The sequence below is a fragment of the Fistularia commersonii genome, chromosome 14, assembly GCF_037954325.1.
Source record: "Fistularia commersonii isolate RoL2024-O1a breed Wild chromosome 14, RoL_Fcom_v1.0, whole genome shotgun sequence".
Classification (NCBI taxonomy): Eukaryota; Metazoa; Chordata; class Actinopteri; order Syngnathiformes; family Fistulariidae; genus Fistularia; species Fistularia commersonii.
Genome location: NC_141297.1, coordinates 12367036 through 12394186, shown reverse-complemented (window position 1 = coordinate 12394186; position 27151 = coordinate 12367036). Strand labels below are relative to the sequence as shown.

The following is a 27151-nucleotide window of genomic DNA, read 5'->3' as shown; positions in this document are numbered from 1 at the left end:
TATCAACTCTACGTTGCTGCTCAAAGACAACACCAATCGCTGTTGACAGATGCGGGAGTTGATGCGATGACGTCTTCCCTCTCGGATCGGAAGAGTTCAACCTAACTTTTCCCAGCCACAACTGCATCAATCTCGCGAGAGAAACTCACTGTGCGGCCGGAAGTAGGAGAGTATACGTGTCAAATTTATCCATGTTTTCTTGTGTTCATATTCACAACTGACTTACAAAGAACAGAAAAGCGACATAAAACAAGGAAGAAATGTTTAGGATTCCTCCCTGCAACCAAGACATTACTGATATTTATATTTTTCTCGATAGACTGCCAGTAAACAGGAATTAGCATGCGGTTGACACTATTAATTGTCAGCTTGACAGTATTTAATACATCGTGACCACCACAATCGCAGCACTTTTTTGCATGAATATGTGTTAATACCCCTTACACACTAAATATTTTCTCGCAACTACAAAAAAGTATGTTGTGAATAAACATGGTTAATCTCAAAGCGATATAGATTTTATTTTGATAGTTGAGATAGGAAGTTCTTGCCTTTCAAACTAGCTTGACAGTCAGTTATGAGCAGGAGGAGGGCGAGGGTTGTTCAGATTTATTTTTCACTTGTGTTAACCCAATTTCTTTGTTGCTTTTGTGAATGCAGTTTTTATCTTATAACTACCCATTAGTAAAGTAACGGACCTTTATACGATTTTCTCCCGACAAGTGAAATGTAAATTTCCGAAGAATCCGACGTGAGCCGGAATGTAACGTTATTCAAGCCTTTCATTGTGACCGGTGAGAGCGGCTGCCTTTTTGATTTTATCAAGATGTTTCAGTTTACTTTAAGTGAAATAATAAACGAAGATGAGCTTCATGGCACTTTAAAAAGGTGAGTTATGACATCACTTGAGTATACGCTCAACTTGTTGAGCTTTGTTGCATTCGGGAGTCCATTTAACATGTTGTGGTAAATGTGTTATTCAGCTTAAATCCTTGCAATACTTGTGGTTTTCTGCCTCTCAGAGCCAACACTGGAAAAGCCCAACCGCATACGTACTGAGGAAAGTTGCTATGAACCAAACAGTCAAGAAAAATAACAAGACCTTGGCATTATTATAAACGACTCTGTAATCTTCTACATGTTTACATTAACTCTACAAACGCCGCAAACACCGAATGACCTTACAGAGTAAACTGCCTGTAGTATTACTGTTTAATAACATCAACACTCTAAAAATTAAAGAACCTTAAATGATTTGGTTAGTGTATTTGTTTGGTGGTGTTCTATGTGTTGGTGAATTAGAGACGAAATCGCAGGATGTTTGACCGGTAAGTGTATTTTATTCATGTGGTTGCTGATCTTGTCACTAATGGCATATATTTTGACATTGCTGCAGTATTGAACAAAGTGTGGCTTAATGTTGTCTTCACCTGGCACTTTGCTGAGGCTGAATGTGGACTCTCTCCCAATTTGAGTTTAGTCATTGTTTCATTTTCCAGGCAACAGTATCATTGCTTGTGGCAACAAAGCATAAGGCAGATGCATAACTATCAGCAACTTAAAGAAACATTTTCCACATTAGTTTACACCTCGTATTGCAGTAATAACCTCAGAGAGAGTGGCCAAAAGATCAAAAGAAGCTATGCGAATATGCTGATTTTTCGCCGAAAATACACATTTTCCCACATTTTTAACATTTAGGGTAATAGCAATAAGTCATAGGAGTCCAAGTTTAAATTTATGGGGTATTTTCAATGCAGGGCTAGCAGCAACCATGGTAGCAAGTGACAGAAGCTGCATTAAAATTATGTTTTGCAGACACTCATGATTCATGCCTGCAACTGTTCAGGCTTTTCAAGTGGCTGCCAGTGATGGATCAGGCACTTTATTATTCTTTATTTTGGCGTGTCCATTTACACCGGCATGAAGCAAACCTGTTTTTTTCCTTTCATTATTGCTTTAACTCCCTGTTGATGACATGATGGCTCTGTACAATATTTCAACTTCCCTCGTCATGTCATGTCTTGCCATATCTGTTGTGAGGGCGTTCCGTGGTGGTTCTAAAGGTACAATTAGGTTTAATGTGACTGTAGTGTGATGACGGGGTGCATCAGCTACATGGCTCTCAAGTCTGGTTTACTCTCAGGTGAGTCACAGAGTTTCACTAATAAGGAAGAGAGGTACCTTTCATTGCCAAAGTCCACATCAGTCAGGTTGTCACTTTGTGACAACATCTCATTGTTTGCATATTAAGCAATAATATTTCATTCTAGCTTTATGGCACTGAAATCAGGGAACACGGATAAGTAAATAAAGAAACAAACCAATTGGAAATAGCTCATAACAGTAACATAATTTTACTGTCTCTATTTACTAAATTGGAACTGTTTTATTAGGATGACTGATTCTTACGAGTGGAAAATATCAATGTATACTAGGCACATCTTTAGAAAAGAATAAACCTATTAAACCCATAACCCAATAAAACCCATTTTTGAAAAACCCTATGACATTACTTCCAGATTATCTACAATTCAATGAAGGTATTATAGAAAAATTAGTAGGAATCTACTTACAATTCAGCAACAAATCATGCAAAAAACAGCAAGAATATTTCTCTTGCCACAGGAAATCACAAATATAAGTATGAATATTCCTTTAAAATGACAGGGTGAAATTTACAGCAAGTGAGCAAGATATTGCTCAAAAATAACGAATAAATATCCCTGAAAATAAAATTTGCATTCTAGTACTTACAAACTAAAAAATGACAAGATAATAGTCAAAATTTAGATGTTATTGCTGTGCACGTTTACTACAAATGTAATGCTTTTTCTATTATGCATCAGGTATGTTACCTTTAAAATTATTTTTTTCCCTCTCAATGTCTTGTCTTAATGTATTGCCAAGATGCTGTTTGATCAGCATTACAGGATTTAAATAAAGCTGATCTAACATAGCTCAAACCAGAGGTTTCTGCACCATAATTATGGACAGTGTGCTGATCCTTCTTCCTGCTGCTCAGGAAACACAACTCAAGCTTTCCTGTACAACACACTGTGCACTGCACTCTGTCTCACACACACACACACACACACACACACACACACACACACACACACACACACACACACACACACACACAAATAACACAAGTGGGTCAGATCGGGAGACATTGTCATTGCAGGGTCTGGCAGTGATAGAGCTACATTCCACTGCAACACATTTGATTGGGGTCAAACCATACAAACGCATCACTAGCAGTCCTGAGTGACTGACTGTCTCTAGTTAAATTTATTCCCCGACCTCCCACCCCCCGCCCCCCAGCTCTGCTGGAATGCAGCTCATATAATTATTATGATCATGAGCTGCGCTGTGGAATTTTACAATGTCTCCCCTTCTCCAGATTCTCCTCAGCCTTGTCCTAATATGCAACGTGTCCAAATGGTTTGGTTCCAGCGGGCCAGGAGCTGCACTGCAAGTGTGCATGCTGACTAACTGAGCGCAGCTGCAGAGATTTCCAATAAGTCTTTGAGTTTAGTGAGTATTTGATGAGAGAGAATTAAACCATTGTTTTTATCATTAAACATATATTCTCTAATTCCAGCAAAAAGCCTGATCCAAAACCTAACATATATATGACTACTTATTTAAAGCTGATCAGTATCCATGTAAATCTCTGCTGATATGAAAAATGCCCAATTCAATATTTGATATAGTCACTGTCCTCTTATAACCAAATTTCTCCATACCTTTTTGGGGGGAGGGTTATAAAATCCTAAAGAAACCAAAATCATGGTCTCTAACTATGTGAGTCACAAATATATCTCCATAGTCATTATGGGGCCATTTATCATATTTCTTGGACATACATGGACAGCTGTAAGAGAAAGTGGACTGCACTGCAGTGCTGCACCTGTAGACACAAGTCTGATCCCTGCAGATACAGAAGAGCCATTTGCCAAGGGGGAAAAGTTTAGCTTTCTCCCAACTACTTTGTCATTTTTGTTATGTGTCAAGTTGCACAGCCAAAATAGAAGGTCAAATTGTTAACATCCATAAAATGTGCTACCTAAAGTCACTTGATTTGGTTCAGTTTTACAGAACAGAGTGAATAATAAAATTAGTCTGAATTTCATTTTCACCTCAGATATGACCTCATCTGTAATTTTTTTGAAATTTCATGAAATTGACAGCTACAGGTATGTGATGTTCAGTTGACATCTGGAACAGCTGGTTTCCAAAGACCAACATGCTCATGGGCTAACTTAATTTGATGACCTAACTGAGTTGCATCTCAAATAATAGCTGTTTTATTAATACCTGAAAGATGTACCTCTATATATTTCTGTTCAGTAGTGTGTTCTTGAGGATTTTGATCTTGTTCCTGATAAACAGCCCAACTTTCAGAGGCTTTTCCATTGCATTGTGTGGTAAAATGTTTTCCACTGCTTAACTGTTTCCTTGTGATTATGTATATTTTGATATTTCTGTTTTTCTGCCTTCAAAAGGTTGCAGACTTAACTTACTGATTTGTTGTATGACTGGTATGTCATATTTGGCCAGTTCTGTGGTTCAGGGCGACTGTTACAAAGAACACAAAATTCCCCCGAGGCTGGAGGAGGGTTGGGCTCAAGTCATCAACACACAAAACTAGAAAACTTTGCTAACCTTTTTCGTCTTGTCACTGTCTTTTTTTAATTTTCACTGGTCTTATTTTTGGAAAGTGGCCTTGACAGAAGCCTTCCTGACCTTTTGTTGGGTCTCTTCTTACTTCATATATTCTGATTTGCGCTCCTGTGTTGCATCTGTGTCCTTTTGACCTTGCAGTGTGCTGTTTGGACTTGTCTTCATCTACCAAGTGAATGCAGAGTAATTTTTGTTTGTTGTCTTCTTTTCAAATTAGAGACTTGGTGGAAATGGCCCTCTCCTAGCACAAGACAGCAAAGGAAGACAGAAAGGAAGCTTGTGGATTTTTTTGACCAAATTCTGGAATATGTGATTACAAATTACATGTTTTTTTTTTCTCCTGCTTTGTGTGGAAATCCGTGATACATTTACAATGGAGACCTTTGGGTGAGCTGATATTTCCCCCCTCTCAATATGCTGACTCTGAGTCTGGAGCAGGCCAAGCGAGGGGGTGGTGATGTTGACCGCCTACAGAAAGGGGCCCCCACGGCGTGGCAGTGCCGCCAGTCAAGCAGACCCCCTTCTCATGAGCAGGGAATTAACATTAGGAAGATGATCTCCCAGTGGGAAGGTCGCAGCCAAGACTGTGGGGTGAGAGCAAACCCTCTGAATGTAACTCGAACTATATCTGGGGATGTCCTGAGTAACGGATGTTCTAGTGACAACTTGCATGAAGGGCTTCACGCCAAAGCCAGCCTCTCAAAAGCCCAGAATTTGGGCCTTGATTTTCGGGAAATCCAAGCAGGAGCGGGACATGGGCTTGGAAGGACGTCAGAGCCCCTTCACAAATGTTCTTACCAAGCATCTACCCTGAACACAGGACTAAAACCACTTTCAGGACAAATACTTGCATCTCCAAAAATGGAGGGTTACTCTGATTCTACAGGTGAACCGACTTTCACATTTAACAGCAACCAGAGCGTGGCTTGCATCTTGGATGTTGAAGTTGTCTCTAAACCTCTACCTCTATCAACTGATGATCAAGAAGACAACATGCCTGTTGGCAACTTTTACACATCCCGAGGCTTCTGGCGTAAGCTGGAGGGGGACCGACTACTCTGGGAGAATGGCAGAGGGTCTTCAAGCGAAGCTCAGCCACCTCCCAAACCTAGGCGGACATTCCAGTATATGGGAGCGAACAACCATTCCAATGTACGAAGTAGGAGGGTAGCCCACCCACCCAGCTTCCCACCTCCTCCGTGCCCTGTTGCAAAGACTGGCAGCCTCTCAAGGAATAAAAAGAACAGGTGAGTTGATGCAAATTTGGCATGATTGTTTGCCTCAATAGATTTGCGTGTGTCTTTACCATTATTTCATAAGGCAACGTAGAATTAAGGGTGGTTTTATATGGTAAAAGTTTAATCTAAGTTCTTGTAAGAGTAAAGTTGCAAGTGGAAAGCAAAATCTTCTGATGAGTTCTAGGAAAATAATGTATGAAGCATGGAGCCCATCTCCAGATTAACTGTTTTGCCATTTTTGTTGACAACTGCTGTCAAGTCAAAATAGTCACAGTAAATGGTACTGCTCAAGGCAATTCCATTGGCTGTTTGTAATACTAGTTTAACAAATTTGATATGGTAGAAACTTTTACAGCTGAGTTTTCGAAAAGCTCAGATAGGTTGCAGAGGATGTTCTATAGTCAGACAAAGTTCACCTAACGTTTCAAGCAAATAATAAAGCAGCATGACAAAAATTTGAATAGAATCATCCACTTTTCCAATATAGAGTCATCCTTTGTAAAGCACAGTGAAATAGTTTTGTGTTAAAGTCCTAGTATTATGCTTGTAAAGATCAACAGAGGTATGCATTTTAAGAGGAGTTTGGGGAATTGTTCTGACAGAGGCTAATTGGTGGCTACTGTCCAAGTGTGATATCACTTTATATTTGGCAGGATTTTTCTCTATTTTCTGAGCTTGGCCTAGATCCTCAACAGCGTCAGGTCCAGAGGTCATCATCTCCAGCCATAAACATGGTCTCATCCAGGCTTAGCAACGCACACAACATAACTCTGTAACCTTTCTAAACTTTCAAGTTAGGGCTTGTTGGTTAAGCTCATTGCAGAGCTTTTGAAACTGTCACACCCATACGCTTTGTGATTGTATGATATGATATTCACGATTTGTTTTGAGGTGTAGAAACTTGAAACACTGCTTTATCATCTCACTATAAATAGTGGGTGTCTGACAAAAGTGTAACGGCTGAGGCTGTTCCTGACAGTTTACTGCTGGAATCTCAGGTTGGTTCCCATGTGTCACAACAACACTTTTTTTCCCTTTTTTTCTGTGTTACAGTTCCTCTTATAAAACTTAACAAGTTATTGTACTTTATTCTCACCATAGATGGATGAAAGAAACTTTTCAAATGAGACACAAGACACTGCAATTGCCTCTGTCAAGTACTAAAATGTTCTTATCATGACATCTTATCATACAATCTCCTGCCATTTTTGATGTCAATTTTGTTGAGCAAATTAGAAAATGTCAAAGGCCATATATAGCAATTATATGAAGATCACAAGTTGTTTTTTGTCAATATGTGTCATAATTTACCTGATAATTGACAGGAAACAGAGCAACAAACTCAGAAATTATCTCTGAAATATTTAAGGTTATAATATGGTTATAATATTACCATATAATCATATAATACTGTTATAATCAGTAAAGAGGGGGAAACTCACATATGTCAAAGACTCAAGTTATCCAAAGTTTAATGAATCCTCCTCAATAAAGATCAATAAATTAACAAGGCCTTATGAAAAATAGAAACAGCGTGCTAGCTCCTTCAGGACAGCAGCCATTCTCACTGTCTTCACTTTCCTCTGCAACAGGAAGTCCTTTGAGTACGAGGACGCTGCTCACCTGACAATCAAATGTGGACCTCCCAGTGGAGAGGCCAGACACTCAGGGCTCCACCATGCATACTCAGATGATAATATTTATGAGGACATCATCTGTAAGTTTAGCCAACTGCATACCATTAACTGAAAAGACTTGACTGTGAACGTCCTTTTAAAACTCTCAATATTCAAATTGCCTCTCTACATGCTTGGGTGTAAAATAGTCTGGTAAAAAAATAACTAATCCGAAATGATGCCAGATTAAAAAATTATGGGTGCCAAATTATACGTGGTTGAATGTTAAAATGGTTACACGAGACAGGCCCTCCAGGAAACTGAAATACAAATTGTATTTTTTTTCATGCTCACATGATTTTACTGCAACACTATGAAGAGATAGCTATCAAGAAACATAAAGCCTATGCTAAAAGAAAGCATACACTTGTTTTACCTGTAGATATAGAAATGATATATTTCTACACTGTCAATACCAGTTCTGCAAAGTTTTGCACCAATGTGGTAAGTCTTCACCAAAAAAAGTCTTTTGCATTATATGCCTGCTGTTTAAACATTTAAATCTGGACAGAGAGTTCTCTACAAGGAAACATGTGAGAATAGTTATAGTGCCCTGACATTAACAGACCAATCACTGCCATCATTTCAAAACAAACAGAATTGAAGGAGTCAAGCTAATTGATGCCCATAAATAAATGCAAAAGTTGAAAGTTGCTAAAAACAGAACACGGCAGAGAAGAGAATGTTTGTGTGTACGTGTGTGTTTTTGACAAATGGAATGAGAATTGAAAAACTAGATACACATGATGACCTAAACAAGATGTTGGTATGGTATGTTTAACAGAGGATGAGAAGAACGTGAGTTCAAGTGAGAGGGAGGAAATTAAAAAAATTTAATTAATTCTTTTAAAATGAAAGTTGATAACTTTAAAAATGGTTGAATCAACCTGTAAATACTGTTATCTGCTTGCTATCATTAGAAGTGATTATATACACAATACACGCACACACCTACACACAAGTTGCAGTACTCTGCTTTTTCTTTTTCCTATCACGTTTGTTATTCATCCTTAGCTTCTCTGGTCTGATCAAAAAGCTAAATCTAAATCAAGTTAAGAAATTCAATTCTTCAATATGAGGAAGTAGAAGGCGTAAGAAGGTAAGACATACTTTTTTAACCATTGTCAAATCTTGTGGAAACTGACCCCAGTATTTCTTCTTGAAGAGGTTTCACTTCTCATCAGAGAGGCGCCTTCACTTCTGATGTGACCTGTTGAAGCCAGAAGAAGAAAAACTAAGTCCAGTCGCCACAACAAGATTAGACAATAATTGTCCATGACCCAGATCACTGGGAGCTGTCACAGACACTTTTCAAAGCTGTTATGTACAGGGATAAAGAGGGGTCACATGTTCTAATTCTGTCTCTGATAAAGAGATCTAAAACCCTGACCCCCATGTGATATCTAATATTTAAGTATTATATATACTCATTAGACCCTCTGGATTGGCTTTCCATCTTTTTCTTTTCTTGCAAAGAATTGTTCACAAAACAGAAAATGTGGGACTACAGGATCAAATTTTCAAAAAACAGCCAAGATAAATGAATATGTGTGTCTTAAGTAATTTCATGATTCAATAATGTTTGGGAGTCAAGAGGATTCAGATCAGATAAGTGGATTTGAAATCTAGACTGACTCACCAAAATGCTATTACAACCCTACCCTACTGGTGGTATTATGCAATGCATTGTTGGCTAATGTTCGCCAGTTGCCTCATTCTCACACAAATTAAACTAGACTGTTATCTCTGAAATCACAAAAGACATAGTAAAATGTTTCTGGGATGGTGGCTGCAGAGTTCCTATTTTCAGTTTTCTATCTAAGGTAGACAACTTGCTCATCTGCTTTCATGCTTTCGTACTTGGAAAACTGTACGAGTTGTCCTCTCCCTCAGGTGAAGGTAGCAGAGAAAACCCCTATGAAGACGTCAAGCTTTCTCCAATGTGTCTCCCTATTGCAAGACCTCACGTCCCAAAGGTAAAAAGATTTCATTCAACTTATGTCCATTTCTCGATGACAGTATTTCCCAGGCCTGTGAGTATGGGAAAACATGGTCCCTGTCTGACCTGAGACTATAAAGTAAAAGAAAGTTCTTCAGTTAATGACTTTTTGATTACCTAAAAGCAATCATATCTATTATATGTTGTGTCCTCCAGCTACCCCCTAAACCCCAAAGTCTGCAAAGGTATTCCTGCAAAGTAGAGAGGAAGATGCTGCAGGCATCACCTGCGTGCAAATCCTCGACCCTCACAGACGTTCCTAAACCAGTGACACCTCGTCATTCAATTGCTAAGAAAATTCAGACAACACCTCAGGTACATGACTTTGTGTTAAGTCTTCATATGTCAATGACTATAGCTGACAGAGTTAATAAAGAAATGAAAACAACAACGAATGTTTTATTTGAAATGATGAACCGCGTGTCTTGGCGGAAGGAAAAACTGGGGGCGGAGACACATTGAGCAGGAAGTTGAGGATGCTGAAAGAAGTAGATTGTGGTAGATCATCAAATGACAGTTTGCAATGAGAATTATAAACACTGGTCAGAAGAATTGAAACATAAAATCTATGGCGGTGGGAAGAATGCAGACAGGGAGAATCTTAAACAGTAAGGTAGTGAATTAATGTCATAAATTACTAATAATGTCATTCAATTAAATGCCTGTCAGCAAGTATGGATGTTAGTACTTACTGATTTGTTTTTCTTTATATTTTTGATGAATAATCGTTAAAATATTTACATAATGTTTCAGCTTACTAGTCCTGATTGATTTTTTTCTGAGCACAGCTTTGGAAATAAAACTATGTAAAAACAATTGGACTGAACATTATACCAAAGTTTGCAGAAAAAAATCTAAACATTATAAAGTCCTTCTATGTAATTGTCAAGGCCTGAAAAGTTTCACCTGTAAATGAGAAATAAGATGTGTTTACCTACTAGATTTTCAAGAAATTGCCTGAGAATGAGCAGTAAATCACTGAAAAAGGACTTAACAGTGGAATTATTGATGATATAATACCCCAGAGAGTAAGAATTGGAAAAAAATATTTTGCGTTGATAATTTTCTCAAACATTAAAACAGTTATTTTGGGAACACAGTTTCATTGAATAGTAGCCCTCTTCATATTGCCAGCCCCCTCAGCTCTCTGAAGTAATCATCCCCAACTGAAGTAAACACCACCATTTGTACTATCGCATACACAGTCACCGTGCTCCCTGGTTCTGGAACACACTGCAAGATCAGAAACTAAAAAAAAACTCAAAAGCCATGTTCATGTTTTTGGATATTGCTGGACCTTTTTATCAAATAATTGTATTAATTCTGTGTATGAAATTAGCACCATTATTATCATCTTTGCCTTTTTAGGTTCAATACCCCGTCTCAAAGTTTCCTTGCCAGCTGCCTCTATAAACTGTGTCCGGTTGATAAGTTTCCGCTTCCTGCATGTGTAAATTCTGTGTATTTAATTCATAGCTTGATGGGCTTAAGTCTGACAGAACACTGAACAGGGTTTTTTTTCTGGGTTTTAACAGAAGGAATGTGAATGCAGGGAACTGGGATTCTCAAATATATTATCTTATCATGATTCCTAGTGATCACTGTGGCTTTTTGTGTGTTTGCTTGCTTTTCAATTTAGTATGTAAACAAGATTGAGACCATCTTTGATGAAAAGCGAGGGAAGAAGAGAGTTAAGAACCAGGTCGTCTCCATGCGAGGTGACACACGCGCACACACACACACACACACACACACACACTTGCCCTAATGTCACCCATAAGATTAAACTTCGCCTCTTAGTTTAAATACCTACCTTATGACCATAGAATGGGTCTTCAGCTGCAGTAGAGAAAATTTCCATTCCATTTCTATACCCCTTGCTGATTTCTCCCTTTTTTTATGGTTAACAGACGAGGCCAGCGGAACAGAGAGCGACCCTGAAGACAACATCCGAGGTATCACTAAAGGCTTCATCTGCATTTTCTTGTTTTGTTTATTTGGGCTTTTAGATTTAAATTTATATGTAGATATATTCAGAATTCTCTTGATACTGTCATTTAGATTTGAAATCAAGAAAAAATATTTGCTCTGTGATAGCCAATGCAGATCATGAGGTTCTGCAACAATTAGATGAATGTAACGCACCTGATCATGTTGACATGAAGTCTAGTGCCAGAATAATTCAAGATTCAAGATTCCCAAGACCCAAGATTCAAAGCATTTACTGTCAAATGTACTGTGTAAAAACATGTTTCCCTGAATAGTGAAATTCCTACTTTCCTAATGAACCCTATCTTACACATTTCAGTGTTTATTTACCAGTTTAACTTGTTAAAGGGAATTTTTTTTATTAGTTTTGTGGGAATCCTTAAAAAGTCACCTTCTTCTATTCCCTTGTTAAAACTTTCAAAATGACGAATGAGCAAGCATTAAATCAAATCTGCAATTGAGCTAAATGACACTCACCATCATTGAGTTCACCGTATAGTCCATTCTCAGTGTCCGTGACCTGGACATTTCAAGTGTCTATCTCTCACTTGTCTGATAATTGTTTGAGGAAGATTTGCTTCAAAATATTTACGAGGTTACAAATACTGCTTGTTGGATACTTCTTAGAATGAGATTATAAATGAGTGCAAAGAAAGAAAATTCAGAAATTGATGGATGGGGAAGCAGCTTTCAAGAGTCAAAGTGCATGGACATCAACACTGGAGCTCCTCTTCTTTTCCTTTCAGCTTTTCCCTTCAGGACTCACCACAGCTAATCAACCCTCTTCATCTAGCCCTATTCTCTGTATCCTCCTCTCTTACACCAACTAATTTCATATCCTCTCTCATTACGTCCATAAACTTCTCTTTGGTTTTCCTCGGGACCTCCTGCCTGGCAGCTCCTATTCCACCATCCATCTACCAATATATTCACTATTCCTCCTCTGCACATGACTGAACCATCTCAGTCTGGCTTCTCTGACCTTCTCTCCAAAACGTCAAACATGTGCTGTCCCTCTGATCGACTCATTCCTTATCCTATCCATCCTTGTCACTCAAAGAGATCCTCAACATCTTCATCTCTGCAACCTCCAGCTTTGCCTCCTGTCTTTTCGTCATTGTCATTGCTTCTAGATTTTACAGCATCGCAGGTCACACCAGTGTCTTTTACACCTTTCCATTCATTCTGTCTGATAGTCTTCTATTGCATAGTACCCCTGACACTGACACTTTTCTTCATTCATGCCAACCTGCTTGAGCCTGTTTCTTCACCTCTTTTCAACACTCTCCGTTGCTCTGGACTCTTGACCCTAAGTACTCCAACTTCTTGATCTCCACTCCCTGTAGCCTCACCATTCCACCCGGGTTCCTCTCATTCACACACATATATTCTGTCTTGCTACGTCTTCCTCTCCTTTCCAGAGCATACCTCCACATCTCAAGATTTTCCTCAACCTTTTCCCTGCTCTCACTGCAGATCACAATGTCATCTGCAAACATCATGGTCCATGGAGATTCCTGTCTATCCTCATCCTTCAGCTTGTCCATCACCACTGCAAACAATATTCAAACAAGATGCAAAAAAGACTCAGAGCTGATCCCGGATGAAGCCCCACATCCACCTTAAACCTCTTTGTTACACCTACAGCACATCTCACCACTGTTTGCGCCTGCACCAGTCCAACATACTTCTCTGCCACTCCAGACTTCCTCATACAATACCAGATGTCTTCTCTCAGCACCCAACCTTTATAAGTCATTCCCTCCCTCCTTACTGTCCAACCAAGCATACAAGTCATCGTACGCCCTTTGTTTTGCTTTGCTACCTCTATCTTTACCTACGCTGTATCTCCCTGCACTCCTGTCTGTTGTCTTCAGTCCCCTCAGTGGGAACATACACGTGAGGGGGGCTTACAGTCATACAGATGTTTTAAAAAAATCTTATGTTGCTCTACCCTGCTGAATAGGATATCCCCCATGTCGTTCAATGCTTGGCCTCACTGTGTCCAGCAGGCTCCAAGAGGCAAGTTTATATCCAGTCCACTCTAAGGCGCCGGCCAGGCTATCGCACCCTGGAAAGAGACCTGATCCAACTGCAGCAGCAGCAGCTTTTCCAGATCTTTGTGGTGGTGTCACTGAGAAAAGGTTCACCAGGAAACACCTACTCCCCAGAAATCACTCAACAGTTCCCTAAAATGGTTAGAAATTCCATTACAGTTACATTTCCACTCTCTCTGCCATGTCATAATTTTAAAAGTGCATTTAATCAAACATTTCCATTGAAAGTTGATTCACAGATATCCATATCAGATACAGTTTGGTGTTGATTTCAGATATATCTATTCAATTTAATGTTTGTGAAAAAAATGCTAAAATCTCAAAAGTTCAAAGTTCAAAGTCAGCTTTATTGTCAATTTCTCTGTATGTACTGGACATATAGAGGAATCTAGAGGACGTTTCTCACTATCCCACGATGTCATGAAATTAAAAATATAATAATAATAAGTGCAAATTTGCTGTTAAGTGAATTGTTACATTCAACAATAAACGTTAAACTATGAGGTATGAAGTTTAAAATGCACGCAGTTACAGACTGATATTTGACGGCACGAGAGAGTAGGCTTTTAGTCGAGTGCATAATGGTATATGGTGTAGTAGTAGCATGATGGTTTTCTCAAAGTAGCAGTAATGCAAAAAAGAAAATAAATATCAATGTTTTGACATGTTATCAGGTGAGGCAGGTGGTGTGTATGTCTTTCAGGGAGGGTAGTGGGGAGCGTGCCTTCCAGCTGTTTTCACGATGTGCTGCAGAGTTTTTCTGCTCCACACAGTGATACAGCTGGTCTAGATGCTCTCAGTAGTGCCCCAGTTGAAGGTGTGCATGATGGGTGTGGGGGCTTTCACTTGTTTGAGTTTGAAAAGGAAGTAAAGGCACCACTGTGCCTTCTTCACCAGTGACGCAGTATTGGTGGTCCAGGAGAGGTCCTTACTGATGTGCACCCCCAGGAATTTTGTGCTGCTCACTCTCTCTGCTGCAGCACCATTGATGGCCAGTGGGGGGGTGCTTGATGTGGCCTCTCCAGAAGTCGACAACAATCTCCTTGGTCAGCAGGATGTTGTTTCTCTGCACCACATGGTTAGAAGGTTCTTCCTTCCTGTAGTGGCAAGCCACCAGTTGTGTCAGCCACAAACTTCAGCATGTGATTGGTGCTGTAGGTTTGCAGTCGTGAGTCAGCAGGGTGAAGAGCAGAGGACTGAGCACACAGCCCTGGGGGGCCTCTGCGGTGAGGGTGATGCTGCTCAAGATGTTGTTGCTGACTCATACTGCTTGTGGCTTCTCACAGAGGAAGTCCAGCAGCCAGTTGCAGAGGGGGGTGTTGAGCCCCAGCTGTTGTAGTCTGGTGATCAGCTGTTGCAGGATTATGGTCTTGAATGCTGAGCTGAAGTCCGGGAACAGCATTCTCACATAAGAGTCTTTGGTGTCCCTGTGGGTTAGGACTGAGTGGAGAGCTGAGCAGATTGCATCCTCTGTGGAGCTTTTGGCCCAGTCTGCAAACTGGTAGGGGTTTAGAGTAGGTGGGATGATGGATTTGATATCTACGATGACTAGTTGTTCAAAGCACTTCATGATGATGGGGGTTAGTGCTGCGGGGGGATACTCGTTGTAACTGGATGGGGCAGGTTTCTTTGGCACAGGTATGATGATGATGGAGTTGAAGCATGACGGAACAGTCGCTTGCCTCAGGGAGGTGTTAAAGATGTCCGTGAAGACTCATTAAGTTCCTCTCCACAGTACTTCATCTGACCAGAGATGTTGTCTGGGCCTGCTGCCTTGCGGGTGTTTACGGTCGAGAGTGTTCTCCATACCCTGGCAGGAGACAGGCAAAGGTCGTGAGGTGGCGGTGGGGGTCTTTCATGGATGAGTTGTTTTGACCATGTTAAGAGGCTATTGAGGTTGTTAAGCAGAGAGATGTCATCGCAGAGCTGTGGCACAGGTTTTTAGTCAATGAAGGTCTGAATTCCCTGCCACAGGCTCCATGCATCTCTGCTGTCCTTGAATTGGCGGGTTATTTTGCTGTTGTATTTGGGTTTGGCTTCCCTGATGCTGCGCACCAGGTTGGCTCACGCTGCTTTTAGGCCAGTTTAGTCCCTAGCTCTGAAGGCTCTGTCTCTGCCTCAGCAGCTGGCCGACATTTCCTGTCATCCATGGCTTCTGGTTTGCTTGGGTGATGACGGTTTTGCTGTGGGTTACATTGTCAGTGTATTTGCAGATGTAAGAAGTAACAGTGTTTGTATACTCCTCAATGATCCTGTGGTCATTGTAGGTGGCCGCCTGCTTGAACAATTCCCAGTTGGTTTTGTCAAAGCAATTCTGAAGAGCAGAGGTGGCTCCATCGCTGTTCCTTCAGCAGGTAGAAAGGACGGCACTTAATGATCATAAACTCTGCCAGTGGTGAACAGTGTTTGCATAGCACCACAGCGTCCCGGCACCATGTGTCACAGATGTAAACTCAGACTTCACCACCATGAGTCTTTCCTCTATTTATGAGTGCTCTGTCTACTCAGTAGCAAGTTAGCTGTACAGCAGAGTCTGGGATGTTGTCATTTTGCCAGGTTTCAGTGAAGACAAGCACAAAACAGTTACTCTCCTTTTCTTTCGCTGTTCTCAGAAGCCTTATGTTATCACTTTATTGTCCAGGGATCGTGCCTTTGCCAGAAGGATGGATGGTTTGGCTAACCGGGTAGGTTTAACCGCTAGCCTAGCGCAGTACCTCTTCGCTTCCCCCTCTTCTGCTTCCCGTCACACTGCTTGCAGCACCTCTTTTCCGGGCGAGAGGATGTGGTCAAGTTCAACATGGCTGCGGGTCAGCGGAGTACTTCGAGCTCTTTGATTGTTTGTAAGGAATTGATAGTGTTTTGAGGCTGGCTTCCATAGATGTCTAGCAGATCTTGTCACCTGTAGTGGTAATCCGGTGCAAAAGACAAACGGGCTGAACGCATAAAGCACGGAATACACGAAGAACTACGATAAATCACCTTACATGCAGGAGAAAGAGGGGCCACTGCGTCTACATGCGCCACCATCTTAACAAGATGTCTCTTGTGTGACTGCTTCTCGATTTTGAAGTTAGATTTTAGAAGTTAAGATTTTGCGTTAACTATGAAAATACATTACATATTCAAATGACAGGGTGAAACAAAAAATGTTTCCCACATGCAAACACCTTGCTAATCCTACCTGGAAAATTGCTGCTGTTTCAGTTTGAGAAGTCGTCCCGGCTCTCGAGAGAGGCAGAGGATCAGCTCAAGGTCATTCCTAAGTTCTGCTTCCCCGATTCGCAGGACTGGCAGCCGTCATCTCATATGCCCAGGTCAGCACCTGCTTACTCATGCAGTTCAATATCTCTATAGTAGAATGTACTTGGGCAGATTTAGGGACTGTATTTACATTATAATAGGCAGCACTATTTTTTCTACAGTACCACACAATTTCTTTTGTGTGTGTATTTTTGCACACACTTAAATACAGTCCTTTTATTTTAAACAAATATTTATGTGCACTACACTTGGATTATATACAGTGCATTTCCTGCGACCCCAGTTAGGGGCTGTGTTATTTAAGGGTCGTATTCTAAAACCACAAAACCCAAATGATGGATATACCTCGAACACAAGGTGAGCTACTCCCATTAAAGCGTATCATTTTATATACCTTTTATTCCTTTTGAAATAAATCCATCAATAGAAACCGAAGTTCAGAGTTAGCAAATAAGTGCTTAAATCTTTATCTTTTACAAACATGAAAAACAAGCTTTAATAAACACTGATTTTTGAATGAATGAATTTTTCATTACACGCGTTTGGTCAAGTTATATTTTAAAACAATGTCCAAGTAATGGAATTGAACTCTCTAAGGTGATACCTAAGTGTTAATTGGTTAATGAATACAATGTTGCTGAAAATGGAGGATCCATTACTTAGAGACTTTGAGGCCAAACATACATCAAATTGTATTTCACATCAAAGCAGTAATTTGGTAATTCTTTAATGTTAGAAGGTAACCATTGAGATACCAGCACTCAGTCTGCATATCAAATCAGCAGCAACCTTGGTTTCAAGTTGGAAACTCTTTTGAGTGTTGAAGTCAAGCCAGCCTTCTCACTGTTTGCTTATTTCTTACTTGATGTTGGTTGATTGTTTCAATCTGGGTCATGATCTCAACTGCCTTGACAACATTTGCTCTTACAGTGTAAATAAGCAGAAGATGGCTGACTTCCAGTATTCACTCCCTCTTAACTCAGTCTCAAATCAAGCTTGTGACTGGGCTTTTTTTGTTATCTATTTTGAAACCAATTCCCTAGGATTATGTTCTTAAGTATTCTCTTTTTTGTGTTTTGATACAATAAAAATCTTACAGCTTGAGCAAACAGTTGTAAATTATGATTTGCCATATTATCTTCTTACACTGTTTTCAGTGAGACCTTCTCCTTTGTCCTGACTGGAGAAGACGGCAGTCGCTGGTTCTGTTACTGCCGTAAGATCCTGGTGAGTGTGGACGTAGTGTATGGTCATGAGTTTGTGTGGGCCTCACCAAATGGCAGTTCGCCACGTACTTACTCAACATATCTTTGGACTAGCATATATGAATCATACTGTGACTTGTGACTGTAAATTACCTCTGATCAATGACATAGAGCAATAAGAATTTCATGGTTTTCACCTTCCAGAAAGGGTTTCTCTCCCTTTTCAAAAAATTAAATTTTGAGTTAAAGTAAGTACTTTTTAGGAGTACTTTTTTGTAGTAACTAATCATTGAGCTGTCAAAATAATTTGTTAGCTTTTATGATGTGACATCTAATCAGTACAGGAAATTAGTGAAAAGGAAACTGAAGAAAACCTCTCAGTACCTCTCTTGAGTTCATTACCCGTCTCTGGTTTTCTTCATTAATTAAATATTGTGTTTTCTAATCAAGTTTTCCCACAAATATTAAAATGAAGTCTGAATATCAAAACCTTTTTTTTTTTCCAAAGAATTCACATCAGCATTGAGATAGACAATCCTAGCTAACTGTATTGCATTGTTTACATGTGTTTTTTTTTTATTTTTATTGTTATTGTTTTTTGATTAATTGTTTTGTTTTGTTTTTTTAATTTGTTTAACATACTTGACTCTATATGTATCTCTTAAAGCCCAGTGGAAGAGGGAAGAGGCTCCCTGAGGTTCATTGCATTGTGAGCAAGCTGGGCTGTTTCAACCTTTTCGCAAAGGTAAAGTCACCCTCATTTTATCTTCTCAATGTGCCCCTTAGGGCAGAGACTGCTGAGGAAATCCTCCTGAGAGGTAATTATTTTCATGTAATACTTTGGAATGAACTAAAGCAAAAGGCTGCACTGGATAAAATACTTTTTATCCAGTGCAATTTTTTTTTTAATTTACGTAATTGAGGCAGCTCCCTAGTAGAAGGGGTGAAATAGAGTCCTACATTGAAAAAATGATTGCAGCACACAAGACACTTGCTTACTCTGTTACATCCAATTAAAGAGGACATCAATTTTAATCGTAAAGTCATCAATCAAACATCAGGAGGATACTGAAATGCTAAATTGCGCTAATGTCCGGACACTGACATCACAACTGAATATACAGATATGCCAAAATAATTGGTAGGTAGTTTTTACTGATAAAATATTGATCTGTAGGCAGCAACGTTAACTCTGATAACAAAATATAGTATCTGATTCAGGCAGAGATTTGCTAATACCATCAGTTGTTCCTTCTATCTGCTGTGTTCTGCTTTGAGGAAAACCAACTGTTTTCAATCAGTTGGACCTCAACACCTCTTCCTTTTAGAAGGACAGTCATTTTTCTGGTTGTCTTTTCAGATTTTAGAGGAGGTGGAGAGGCGCAGGGAGATTTCCCCTGCTTTAGTTTACCCTTTCATGCGCAGTGTGATGGAGGCCCCATTCCCTGCTCCCGGACACACGGTCACCGTCAAGAGCTTCCTCCCTGGTTCTGGGAATGAGGTATGCTCGAAACCAGGCGGGGAAATGATAATTCAATTTTTTATTCCCCTTTTATAGTTCCCTTCTGCAAGCACAAAATCTGCAAACATAACCTCATAGAAGGTTGTCGGTGTAAACAATTAGGACACAATTTCAGCTTTGAGGTGGTATAACAGTCATCTGTAATCAATTCATCTTCGATTGTTTGCAGGCCCAAAATAAGTGAACATTTTTAGAATAGAATTTTTGTGATTGCACTGTCGCTGCAAATTCCAGACTCCACCTTTGCTCCTCTTGCACGAACCACAATGTATCGTCTCAGCAACTTTTGTCTGCGTTATTATGCCTCCAGCAAATATTTGTAGAGGAGTCTCCTGTCCTAACGTTGCTTATGCTCTTGTTGCTCTGCCAGGTGCTGACTTTGTGTCGGCCTGTGGATTCCAGATTAGAACATGTGGACTTCGACACGCTGCTGCAGTGTCTCAGTGTCGGGAGACTTCTGCAGGTGTTTGCTTCCCTACTGCTTGAGAGGAGAATCATCTTAATTGCTGACAAATTGAGGTAATGTTCCCTGCTGTACTGTTATGATTATCATTAGCAGATACATTAAACCAAACTTGCATACACAAGTGATTTGATGTAATATAATTAAGGATCTACGGTATCCAATATAAGTAGTAGTAATGTGAAGAACAGCCATAAAGCTAGGTTTTAGTTTAAATGATTTTAATTGAATTTAATATACATGTAAAAGTTTTAATGTTGGGTATCAACCATCAGAAACAGTATATAGATCCTGATGTTGTAAATTATGACTTATAGCAGGCACATTTTCTTTTCACTTTGTCCGTAGTGTGTAGAGATTTTCAGATAAATTAGGTCAATCAAGTTGAACTCTAAATAAAGCAGGTGGAACACTAAATGCATCAGCCCTCACTGACCCAGGTTCTCTCTATGCAATTTGTGCAAAATATTTAGTGTTCATTTCTCTACTTTAGTTTTTTGTACATTTGTAGATATTGTATATTTTCATGAATCCTTTTATGAGTATTCAATGACTTCATTTATTTTTGTTCAAAACAATATACCACTTTTCTGTCACTACACTTGAGCAAGACCAACAAGACTTTTTTTCTGATGTAAATTTAAAGATATAATATAAAGATATTTATCAATATGGGTTAAAAATGGGACATGATAGAAAAGCTGAATGTAAGTATGTATGTATATAGTTATAGATGTTTGATGGATGCCAACTGTGGTTCCCTCTTGGTGACATAACACAGGTCAAAGGTCAGTAACATGATCTGTTTGAACTAGATAGTTCACCTCATGCTGAGTAAGGGCAGGCAGCAACAGTGACTGCGGTCAGGTTTATTTGTCGAGCCCAATGTCTGCTGGCATCTCATGTGGCTTTACAGGCACATTACACATTACAGCTCCAGACTCTAGGTCATATTACAAAGACATCTGAAGGAATTAAGTTTTTAAATTTAAAGGTTTTTCTTAGTGATGTGCAAGAGTGTGAAACAAGTTGTTGCTTTGACATCCTGCAAAAAGGATGACTGATTATTTGCTGTGGGTTTCAAATACTCAGAAACATTGGTACCAAAATTGACAAGTCCAGATGAAAAAGGCAGGATGTTTTTCACGATAGGTAGCTCCTGAAGCACATTTGACAAATAATTCTCCACAAAGTTGTCAGAAAAAAAATACCTTTCCATGTCACTTGTAATAAGGAGAATTCCTTATTCACTATATACTGTCTTTTGAAACACAGCTATCATCACTCAGCAGTGTATTAGTGAGCGCTGATTGATTTTTCTGTGCCATATGATCCGTGTGAGAACTAAGGAGTGTTTTGTTTCTCCTCTCTTCACTGTAGTGTCTTGTCTCGGTGTGGGCATGCAGTGCTGGCACTGCTGTATCCTTTCACTTGGCAGCACACCTTTGTTCCTGTACTGCCTGCTGGCATGCTGGACATCAGCTGCTCCCCCACTCCTTTCCTTATTGGGTTGCTGGCCCCCTGCCTGCCTCAGGTACTAGAGCTGCCCATTGAAGAGGTCAGTCAAGTTTCTTTTATTTTTTCTTCAAATCAATATCCAATTTTCTCTTTAATTAGACATCTGTGTGTGTTTGGATAGAGCTGGTTTAATTCCCTCCTCAGGATGCAGTTTACAGCTTGTAATGTAAATGAAGCTAAAGGGGAGACAATGTTTTAGCAGGGACAGCCTGGGGGAACCTCATTCTTATCTCACCTTTTATGACAAATGACATGAAGCAAAAAACTCTTGAAGCCAGTAACCTGTCACCCTTTCCTCTTGCTTTCTCCCCAGGTGCTCATAGTGGATCTTTGTGCAGACAAGTTTGTCATTCAGGTGTGTTTTTCACAATAGCAGGCCAATGGATGGCTCTGCCCAGACTTGTTTCTTCCTTGAAATTGAATTTTTCAGGGTTGACCTAAAGGGAAACACTCACCTGAGGAAAATATGCTGCTTGAGACTCAGAGCAGATACTGTGCTTAAAGGAAGTTTTACATCATCTTAGTCAAATCGGTTGTCATGTCGTTTTTGTCCATCACATGTTAATAGCGAAGCGCTGACTACACTACACTACAGGCTAATTGAAGTTACTGTAGGATACATAGGTATTTTTACGTTGACTCTAAATCAACATAACAGATTTGAAATGGAGCAGTGAAGATGGCATTAACTGCTTAGGAGTTATAGGATCTTTGTTGGAATTGGAACTGCCAGGCAGGAGGTCTAGAGGAAGAACAAAGAGAAGATTTACGGATGTAGTGAGAGAGGATATGAAGGTAATTGGTGTGAGAGAGGAGGATACAGAGAATAGGGTAAGACGGAGAGGGTTGATTCGCTATGGCGACCCCTGAAGAGAAAAGCTGAAAGGAGAAGAAGACGCCATAGCATCTTTGTACTTAAGCTTTCACTTTCAGAGGGTTTTCCAGTAATTAAAAATGATGTGCTGTTGTCCAAATATCAAAGTTATGTCCGCTTTTTGGCAATAATTCTCAAAATACAAACAAATGTCTTTCGGATACTGACCTCTTCTGTAAATATGTGTCAGCTCGGCGATGAAGATTGCATATTGCCTAGCAAATTGCAGGCAGCCCTGCATCAGATTGTGGAGGAAAGGGGAGAGATTCTCGGACCAGAGGGCGGAGACCGATCTGGAGGTTGGTAACACAGGCGGTAAACAAAGCATGTGTTTTGTGTGCCTTACAATCACAATATATACACATCATTAATATCCAAGGCTTGCTGAGCTAGATGTTTGCATGTTTGTCTTGTGGTGCCAGAAATTCATTCACACTGTAAAGTCACAGCTCAATGACACTGCAGTGTGAAGTAATGTTAGCTTTGAAAATGTTTCAAAATCACAACTGGATGATTTGTGTCATAGTATCAGACTTTGTTTAATGAATCTGTCACTTGGTCTTCATGTGTCTGTGGCACATCCAGGTCAGCAGGTTGACCTGAGCTCCCTGCTGTCTGAGGCCTTTGTGCGCTTCTTTGTGGAGATGGTGGGCCACTACCCCCTCCACATGGTTGAGTCGTCCAGTGGAAACCGGGAGCTTCAGCGCGACAGCTTCCGCAAATCTCACCCATCTCGTGGCGTCCGCCAGTTTCTGCAGCTCTTCATGGACACTCAGATGTTTGCTGGCTTTATTCAGGACAAGGAGCTGCGCAAGGCAGGAGGAAGAGGTAGCTGCGTTATAGTGGCTATTCTTTAGTCACAGCATTGTACAAGGCCAAATCCTATATTTGTCTCTGTTTTCTCTGCCAAAATGAAACATAATTTGCATGTGCTCAGTCTTCAGAATGACTTTCATACATTTTCATTCAGGTTTCAACGTAACATAAACCTATGATTCCTTGAAATTAGATTTTGAATTAATCGTCTCATAACGTTATGCAAACAGCGTATGCATACATTACAAAACAATTTCGACAACCATTTCACGCCTTAAAAATTGTCCCGACAAGTTGTTTTTTTATTGCTTTGAACTTCAAGTCATCGATTGTCTTGAAGTCATGAGAGGATACATAAAATGCATAAACTGGCAAGAATGATCTAACATTTAGCAAGAATTTACATGAGAAAACCATATATCTAAATATTAATGCCATATATTTAGAAGATAGCTAAAATAAAGGCTTATGAAAGGCCTCTGCTGGCTGATGTACTGTAAATGATCCCTCAAGGAAAAGGAAAAAGGAGAAATTTATTGGCAAGGAAAATCTGAATTATGAAAAGGCTTTATGCCTTTTTCAAGAGGGGGAATTGGGATGTAAGTATCTATGATGATGGTGAAGTTAAGGAGTTGTTGGAAGCGGAAATTATGTGTCAAGCCATCAGTGAGACTTAAAATCAGCAGGGAGGAGGACTCGTCTGGCAGAAAGGAAAGACAAGGCTTGATAACACTGACCAAATGACCTGAGATGGAAATGATGCAGCAGCTCCAGCTGAGGTGGATATAAATCCTGTAGAAGCTGAAAGGTTAGATGAGCAGTACCCAGGGAAAGCCAGCCAGATAAAGCCGGTTGCTCTTAATTTATAACATCTTTCAGATCCAGATTTATGGTCAGAGAGCAAGCATTGAACAAACCCGGTTTAAGCAGCGTTTGAGCTTGGTATATCATTAGTAACAGGTGAAAAGGCCATGCTTTTTAAACTCCGTCAATCAGTATCAGTATATTTTCACTGGCTGGACAAAAAGTCTAATGTAAGAGTAAGGCGCCATAAAACCTGCTGCGATTTTTAAAACAGACTATCCAGTGCGGTATTGGTAAATAAATTTCATCACAACATTTAGTTGCTTTTTGTCATATCAATATTTTATGATATGCGCTTTCTACAGAGAAAGTCAGATAGGAATAAATGAACTATGTCTCCAGCAAAAGGAGCAGTGCAAATTATTCTCTGCAGTTTTTAGGCAATTTGTTTCTAATATTAATGCAATTTCTTGCCGATTCTTTGCTTTAACTTTGCCCAAGTCATTTTATAGTAATTTTTGGAAAGATTAATGTGAAACAGTAATCGTGTAAGCCCTAAAATTGATCAGATTTCAATATTGGAAAACAAAATCAGCCAAGAGCTATATACAGATATTGTCCAGCCCCAACCACAACATTATTGCAACTCTTTTTATCGTTATTTGACCGAGAGAGAAAAAAATTGAATTGCAATAGATACATTACAGTCTCACACACATTTTTTTTTCTGGTTCAGTTTGTCTTCAGCAGAACTGGCTTTGAAATGAGCTTTTTATTGACTACTTTCTTGGTAAGAGCATGATTCATTATCTCGAAACATTTTTAAACACTTTAGAGCGATAGATGCAGCAACAATAACATAAACTGAATAGATTGATCATGAGTCACCAGAGCCCACAGTGTTTCGGTAACAAATACCATCTTATTAAGATTCATTCACATGGAACCTGGAGTGAAAGAGAAACGAGGAGTCTTTAAATTTAATAATACCAAACAAATGACCAGAGTTAAACTAACCATGGAGCATTATCTCAATGCAGGTCTTGGGAAAAACGGGGCCAAAAAGAGCTTTCCTCATGCAAACATGGCGCACAAACTGTGATGATCGTGAGAGTATCACAGATTTTTAGGGAATTTTCTGGAGTTCTGTAGCAGGGTCCTTGCCTTCTTCAGTTCTGTCTGACCTGCTGAATGTCTCCCACTGTCTGCTAGGACTCTTTGAACTCAGAGTGGCTGAGTATTTGGATTCGTACCATGAGCCAGAGCCAAGTGGAGTCAACAAATTTCTGAAAGGTCTTGGTAAGTGGTTCTCTCATCCATCACTTAACTTGAAAGTAGCTACAGTACGTATGACTTCGCCCCCCAGTGTGCCCACGTGGCATTACAACAGCAGCAAAGAGGAAGCCATCAACAGCACGCTACTCAAGCAATAAGATGTTGGGACTTAAAAACTTAGTTTGCCCTGTACTCATGTACAACTACACCTGGTGCTGTGGAGGAGGTTGGCTAGTGTGTTTAACAACAGGGGCATGTTGCCATAGAGTTAGGTCTAGTTTCACTGTTAGGAGACAATAAAAAAGATTTTAGTCTGCTCTTCTTCCAGCTTATATGAAAAGATAAGACTGAAACAATAATAGGACTATACATAAAATAGTTTCGTCTTTTGTATTTATTATATTAACATAATACTATTCAGATACATTTTCTTGACAACGTTTTTTTTCTTATTTTTTTTAATGAGGATAGAATGCAGACATGGCAACCTGTCTTTCTCAGAAATCATTTTTGATGCCTTATATCTAACTTATCTCATAGAAATGATTCTAAGTTTTCTCTGACTCTGTTGTTTTGGCTCATGACTCCCAGAGTCCTCTGAATGAGCGCTGCCTAAGCTCTGACCTGGTGACAGAAGTGTCACCCTCTTCTCCTCTGACAAAGGGGCTGTTATTCTATTGTCTTGTCACGGTTTCCACAGTAACTTTAATTGTTTCGTTGCTTGTCACCCCTGCCAAGTCTCCAGGGAAACAAATGTAAGGCTCCTCTGTTTTGGCAGTTTTACGGCATTGAAAATCTCTAGTAAATCAACATTTTTTTTTTTTGTTAGTTTATTTGTTTGTTTTACCTGCTGAATATCTATACCTACTGGCAGATTGTATTGGTATGATTCCTTCACCTCACAATGTGCAACCAGCATTTTTCTCATAAAGATATCTTTATATATAGTTGCCCACTAAGTTGTTAAAATGCTGTCCTTTATCGTGGTTTGTTTTATTTCAGGAAACAAGATGAAACTTCTACAAATGAAATGAAAAAAGACCAGTATTTTGACTTGACTGAGCTGAGAGACGATGTAATGGATGGCAACACCTGCTGCCGCTGGAGTGCCGGGGGTGCCAGTGCCTGGATGAGTGAGGCCCGACTGTTTGTGAGCAGGATGTTGAAGAAATTTGGATTTGAGATGTGTGTATGTGTGTGCATGTGTCTGAAGACAGTGCACTTGTTTCTGAATTGAAACTGGAAATTAAACTTTTTTTTGTCCCTTATATTGCTCATGAAACCAAAAGGGCAGGTCTCAGCTACAAAACAATATTTTTTTCCTAAATATGTGGTTGTAATAACTGCGTTTTCAAGTTTTGAAGAGAACACCTGCCACACAATATACTGTATTTCAATTTTATACTTCAAGAAGCCTGAGTGTTACATTTCAGTCTGTTTGTATTTTCAAACTGAAAATAGTGTTTGTTTCCAGCCTGATGCATGTCTTTCTACATTCTAATGTAAAATTACAATAGTCATGAGGGATTCCTTTTAGCACAAGTGTACATAAATTGTTTACTCTACTTTTAGTAATGATTCATTCACTGAACTGAATGTCAGTGTTTTAATATTGAGACGTTTTCTCTGTCCTCGACTTTCTCCCCGTTAACTGGACTTGTGAATATACTGTTAAACATTTTGCACAATGTTAAGAGGCAGTGTACAGTATTTTTTAATATTTTTTATATGCCCTACATTCTTAAAATAAATGGGTTCCCCGATC

At 39.6% G+C, this 27151-nt stretch overlaps 1 protein-coding gene across 2 annotated transcripts; it reads left to right on the top strand.

Moving 5' to 3' along the window:
• Positions 1–607: 607 nt before the first annotated feature.
• dennd2c (DENN/MADD domain containing 2C) lies at positions 608–27151 on the top strand. 2 transcript variants are annotated; one of them, XM_086159723.1, is made up of 19 exons: positions 608–888; positions 4907–5936; positions 7520–7644; positions 9497–9579; positions 9759–9917; positions 11242–11320; positions 11513–11557; positions 13604–13788; positions 16853–16962; positions 18067–18136; positions 18782–18859; positions 19475–19615; positions 20007–20155; positions 21480–21657; positions 21931–21972; positions 22682–22790; positions 23077–23319; positions 25324–25410; positions 26389–27151. In XM_086159723.1, the coding sequence occupies exons 2-19, from the start codon at positions 5104–5106 to the stop codon at positions 26418–26420; spliced, it is 2748 nt and encodes a 915-aa protein (XP_086015849.1). In that variant the 5' UTR covers positions 608–888; positions 4907–5103; the 3' UTR covers positions 26421–27151. The 2 variants fall into 2 exon arrangements, with proteins under 2 accessions (XP_086015849.1, XP_086015848.1); XM_086159722.1 differs by having other exon boundaries at positions 609–888; positions 13601–13788.

Bases quoted from the DNA above. Each gene is read 5' to 3' on its own strand.
- dennd2c (XM_086159722.1), top strand. From the start codon at position 5,104: ATGCTGACTCTGAGTCTGGAGCAGGCCAAGCGAGGGGGTGGTGATGTT. The intron at 18,137-18,781 runs GTGAGTGTGGAC...TATCTCTTAAAG, and splicing joins GTTACTGCCGTAAGATCCTG to CCCAGTGGAAGAGGGAAGAG. The intron at 25,411-26,388 runs GTAAGTGGTTCT...GTTTTATTTCAG, and splicing joins CAAATTTCTGAAAGGTCTTG to GAAACAAGATGAAACTTCTA.